Source organism: Arachis hypogaea, chromosome 5, assembly GCF_003086295.3.
Source record: "Arachis hypogaea cultivar Tifrunner chromosome 5, arahy.Tifrunner.gnm2.J5K5, whole genome shotgun sequence".
Lineage (NCBI taxonomy): Eukaryota > Viridiplantae > Streptophyta > Magnoliopsida > Fabales > Fabaceae > Arachis > Arachis hypogaea.
The window spans coordinates 105,958,106-105,964,037 of NC_092040.1; the positions used below are offsets into that span (position 1 = coordinate 105,958,106).

The following is a 5,932-nucleotide window of genomic DNA, read 5'->3' on the forward strand; positions in this document are numbered from 1 at the left end:
TAGATATGTTGTAATAAATTAGTATCTATTTTTACTTAGCCATATTATTATGTGGTGTGTAATCCTCCTTTACTTGCATAATGTGTACAATTTGTTTGGGAGGCATATGCAATTGGTCGCATTGATTCAGACGTGATTCCTTTTGAAATCCGACGCATTCGGTTATTTGGAGTGCCACAGTTCCGCTTATAGCTTCTGCAACTGTGTTGGAATCCAGCTTCGAATGATTTTGAGAAATGGTGGCCTTAGTATAGATGTGACTACCATTGTATTTCTTTATCTCCCAATAGTACTTCTTGGATATTTTGCTAACTCTGATCAGCCAATCACAACCTGCACCGTACTGGGTACATTTAGCATAGAATGTCGTCAATTCTGACTCATGCACCCGATAATCTACACCTCTACGGATGATATAATCTTTCATCGCCTTAATTACTATCTCCCTAGAACTAAATTCCATTTCCATGGTGAATTCACCATCCGTCAAACTAGGAAGCTCTGCTACAATCACGTCACAAAATTTATATTTCCATAAATAATTCTTAAATACGTGTCTCGTCAATAAAATTTATGATCCGTAAATCAAGAATAAATCATGCAAAAGTTAATGAATTAATCAACTAGGTCATCAAATGCTATTTAATAAATTAATAATCACACAAAAATGCGAAATACTAAACTTCTCAACATACATGTTTACTTGATAATTAAAAACTAAACAATTAATAATTATATGCTATATTTTACATATTTACCGTTACCTTAAATATTTGTCTCAAACTCAAAATCTATGGATAAATCATAATTTAAAATGACTACATACCTGGATTTATATATTGAGGAAACTTCGATGCATGCATGGCCTCCAAATTCAATGACTGCATGGATGTTGACTCCTCAAATGGCTGCTGATTTGCTAGTGCATTCGCCACATCCGCCACATCTGCCGCCATAGCATCGTCAGCTTGATCTTTGTCTTCACCTGAATCAACGACCTCATAGTTACTTTCAAACTCTTCCTCGCTATCATTGTTGTAATCTTCTAATAAAATATCTCGGTCCGCTGCAGACTGTTTGAACTCAATATACAGTTCAATAAACGATATTCGGGACCGACTTTCAAGATACATTGAAAATATTTCTTGCATGCTCGTTTTATCGGTCACGTATTTCGTTTGAAATTGAACGAAACCACCAAATACAGATATAGGATATCTGTATAGAATACACGACACTCTCCTAGATATTTGAGAATTTATCTTCTCACAAATCACATCTTTTAAATCTTCAAATGACAGTATGAATGAAATTATAATATCTAATGGATTTTCTCACACAAATTTCACTCTTTTAGATATTTGTAATAAAATTTGACCATGATAATACACTTTTAACATCACTTTATCATCCATGATAATAGAAAGAAAGAGAAAGAGCAGAGATGAGCTTCAGAAATTTGAAGAGAAGAGTGTGAGAAGAAGAAGACAAAGTGGATAGCTCGGTTATGCAGTTGGTATATATAAAACTGAAATCGGACCGTCCGCTTTTTTGATGATTCAATTTTTTTTTGAAAACTTAAATTGTACAGTCCGATTAGTAGCACTGCCGCAAAAAATATTTTTTGCGAGAAATCAGTAGATCTGATTTTATTGTACAACAAAAATTTTATCCTGCACACTAAAGATCGTTGGGTCCGATTTTTTTGAAAAAAAAAATTTAAACTCTTCATACATAAAATTGGTGGGTCTAATTTCTTTGCAAACAAAATGTCTGTCCAACACAAATTAAATAGTTCGATTTGTGTTCCCCTCACCTCTAAAAAAATTAGACCGTTCGATTTCTTTCCGTCAACTAACCACTATTACAACAATATAAAACCCCTAACTTTCATAATTACATCAAACTAGATGTCATATCAAATAAAAATTAGCCGACATTTACTCTTATCTCTATGGAATAAGATATTCAGTAATAAAACTTAAATCAAACATAAGAATTTTGAAAATTTCTTTTTTTATCCCAACAATTTCTGGAAATAAATGATCCGGATTGGATTTGGGAGAGAAAATAAGAAAACGAAGAAAAAAACAAAGAAAGAAAAAGAGGGTGGAATTAATTTGCCTCACCTGATTTCGCTGCCCGTCACAGTCACATGCAGTAAGCAAATAGTCTCTCTTTTTAATTAATTATTTATTTATGATAAAAATTTAATTTTTATCATTATTTATTTATTTATAATCCTCCAATATTGCCGGCCTCGGTCCGGTGCTACCCTTATACGGCGTCGTTTAAGCCTTTGCCTTCGCCCCTCTTGTCTCTTGCCGGTTACTAATAAACCAAATCTCTCTTTCTCTCTCTCTCAGTTCGTTCTTCGTGCTTCTTATACACTGAGTTGACTCAGTCATTGCTACTCGCTCTCTCTGTACTCTTCTTCAGCTACTCTTCGCATTTTCTCCGTTCTGTCGTTCTCTCTTCCTTTGGTACTCTCTCTCTCTCTCTCTCTCTCGGTTTAAATTTAGCACGTGCTTGTGATCCGCACGGACAACGCCATTGAATTCTGTCTCCTTTTGATTTTATGACGCTCCTGAAACCGAATTTGGTATTGTTAGGGTTTTGTTTTTTCATTTCTTGTTCTTTTTTTTCTTTCTTAATTGAAATGCAGTGTTTGTTTTCCAGTATAGTGCAGCACACAGCGAGATCTTGCTCTTTAGTTTTCTATTTTACCAAAATTTCGGAATTTCTTTTTATCTTTTGTATTTATGTTGAGGTTTAGTTGCGTAGCTTGAATATCTGATTCACTATTGAATTGTGATCTTCTTAATTATGCAGTGTTTGTCGATGTTTTGTTCATTTAATTAAATTTTCCTCAATTGGGTTTAATGCTTGGAAACTGAAACTTTGTTTGCCTGAGTGGTCTTGGACTCTTAGTGTCTTGTGTAGTGAATAGTGATGATTTTAGATGCTTTCTTCTTTGTGTATAGAGAAGTGTCTGTGTCGGTGATTTGCAAAACCTGGCTTTATTTATGTGTGATTGATGTTCAAGTTCTGGAATTTGTTTCTTCTGAGATTGGGATTTGGCTATTGCTCAAATGTGAAATTCGATCCATTTTCATAGAATTCAAGTCAGAAATACGTTCTTCTACTATTATCTTTTTTCTTGATTTGAGGGGATGTTGAAACTTAGAAGTGAGTCGATGAGGAAAATATTCTTACTCTGAAATGGGACATTGTAAAAACAACGTTCTGGAGTTATGACACTGATCAACATATTTTCATCACTGTTATTTCCTTTTTGAGTTGAGATCTTGACTTCAGAGTTTGTTTAGGATGTTAAATTCAGTCTTACATTGAACTTGTTTTGAGAAATTAAATGGTATTTTGTTTAGTTAAGGTATTGAAGTTTGTTGTGTTTTAGTCTCAGACTCAAGTTCACAAGAATGTCTGAGAGCGCCTTGAAGGATCTCAATACAATTCCTCCAACTGAGAGGAAGAGTGAGAGCTCCAGCAAGGCATCTCTAACTAAGCCTCCAGTTGACAATGCTAATGAAAACCTGGAAGAATGGCAAAAGAAAAAGAGTTGTCCCACCTTGGTTTCTCCCCCAGTAAATGGTAATCAAACTTTGAGTGTCAGTTCTGGTGTTGAGATTGGAAATGCAGAAGTAGAATACATCGAATCTGAGAACTTGAGTGATCTGGAAGATATTGGCACTTGTCTCAAGGTATTATTTTATTCATTATTTTCGATAACTATTAGTGTTGGTATGGCATTATCATGGGTGTTTCTTGGTCCATTTTAATTGTAAAATATTTGTATAATAAATTCAATTGTTATTACAGAACCTCTTATCTGGACTTGACTCAAAGGATTGGGTCATGGTTTGTGATGCACTCAATAATGTACGCCGTTTATCCTTATTTCATAAGGAAGCAATGCTTGACATGTTGTAAGTATAAAAGTTTTGTATGTTTTCATATTAAAATATGTTAAATATGCCATGTTTTTTTGTAATTATTTATTGATATACTCTCTGGTAAACAGGGGGGATGTGATCACATTTGTTGCTAAGTCCCTTAAAAGTCCTAGAAGTGCTGTTTGCAAAACTGCTATCATGACGTCTGCAGACATTTTCAGTGCATACAACGATCTTATAATAGATTCATTAGATCCTTTGGTAAGTCAATGCTCATTATTTCTACAGGAAAATTTCATGATTAAAGCATTTTGGGATATCATTTTTTTAGTGCACAGTATTATAATAGTTATATTTTTGTATGCAGCTAGTACAGCTTCTTCTCAAATCTTCACAGGACAAGCGCTTTGTGTGTGAGGCAGCTGAAAAAGCCTTGATAGCAATGACTATTTGGATTTCCCCAGTGGCATTGTTACCGAAACTCCAACCATATCTTAAGAATAGGAATCCTCGTATTCGTGCAAAGGCAGCAATGTGTTTTTCTCGAAGTGTTCCACGACTGGTATGAATATGATTTAGGACAGCTCATATTGATGCTTCTACTTTTTCCTATAGAATTATCGGTTTCATGTTTATCCTACAAAGCTTCCTATGTCTGTGTCTGATGAATGGTTTACATCAACAATTGAACACCATGAAAATGTATACACATTTTTGTTGATACTCAGTCATATACAGAACATAGCTGCATCAAAAAGAAGTGTACTTCTGTTTTGCTGATTGAGGAGATGTTGAAGCTGTTTTCTTTGGTTATTGGGTGCATTCAATGTTTTTATTGTGTTGGTGCTTCCTTAATTTATTTATTTATTCTGTCTTGGTTGGGTCATGTTTGTTTACTTTAATCTGTTAATAATAAAGACCTTATTATAATTTTAGTCTAATGCGTGATGAAAAAATGTTTTAATGCACATTCTTCTATGGATGTATGTAATATGCTATATCATTCAATTGTCCGCAATGTATGCAGGTGTGCATTCTTTAGTTCTTATTTCCCCCCCTTCAGGGTTTACCCATCAATAGTTATAGACTTCTTGTCATGATACCTGTATGACCGAGTCTGTATCTGTCATATAAGATCAGTTCTTAAGTAAACCAATATAGAAGGCTGACATTTTCTTAAATGACTGATCCATTTATGAGTTGATTGCATGTCTTTTCTTCTGTTGAACTTTGAAGGCAATACCGGTGAAGTAGAAAGAAAGGACACTTGGCCTATGTAATTTCTGCAGCCGGATGTTAATATTTTCTGTTTATACCTTGTCCTTTATTGAACAGGGTGCAGAAGGCATAAAGACATATGGTATTGACAAGTTGATCCAAGTAGCTGCATCTCAGTTAAGTGACCAGCTACCAGAGTCTAGGGAAGCCGCTCGAACTCTACTTCTTGAGCTTCAAAATGTATATGAGAAATTTCATGATCTCATGCCTGCTGCTACTGTTTCCGAGCAACCAGAAATGGGATCTTGGGAGAACTTCTGTCAATCAAAACTCTCACCTTTAAGTGCTCAAGCTGTACTTCGAGTTACTAACATTGCTCGAGAGGGTCTTGTTTCATGACACCTGCATGAGCTTAGTGTGCATCACGATTTCCTGGTTGGCTTGTCATTTTTCTTGTGTAAATACAGTGCGACATTGAGATTTGAGTTGCTGTTGGAAGCACGTATTGAGCCTAAGATTTGTTATGTAATTCTTTACCTAGCGGTGGTTACATTACGTATTTCACGTTTATTGCTATATGATAGATATGAGTTACATTACTTCCATGTCCAATTCTCCATGTACCCTCTTTAGAGAATTTGGTTATCAAATTCATCATTCAGTGTGAATATCTGGGCCTGAGGACCCAAGTCTTTGTTTTCTCAGATTTTCCTGTCATGGTATTACGAGACAGCAGCAGTCCTCGATTTGCATATCAATTACTTATTATATAATATATAAACCATTATTTTCTTGTTAAA

At 34.8% G+C, this 5,932-nt stretch overlaps 1 protein-coding gene across 2 annotated transcripts; it reads left to right on the forward strand.

The window, feature by feature from the left end:
- Nucleotides 1–2,222: 2,222 nt before the first annotated feature.
- Nucleotides 2,223–5,932, forward strand: LOC112802487 (uncharacterized). 2 transcript variants are annotated; one of them, XM_025845725.3, is made up of 6 exons: nt 2,223–2,483; nt 3,419–3,722; nt 3,841–3,947; nt 4,043–4,175; nt 4,282–4,476; nt 5,250–5,932. In XM_025845725.3, the coding sequence occupies exons 2-6, from the start codon at nt 3,441–3,443 to the stop codon at nt 5,529–5,531; spliced, it is 999 nt and encodes a 332-aa protein (XP_025701510.1). In that variant the 5' UTR covers nt 2,223–2,483; nt 3,419–3,440; the 3' UTR covers nt 5,532–5,932. The 2 variants fall into 2 exon arrangements, with proteins under 2 accessions (XP_025701510.1, XP_025701509.1); XM_025845724.3 differs by having other exon boundaries at nt 2,249–2,483; nt 3,425–3,722.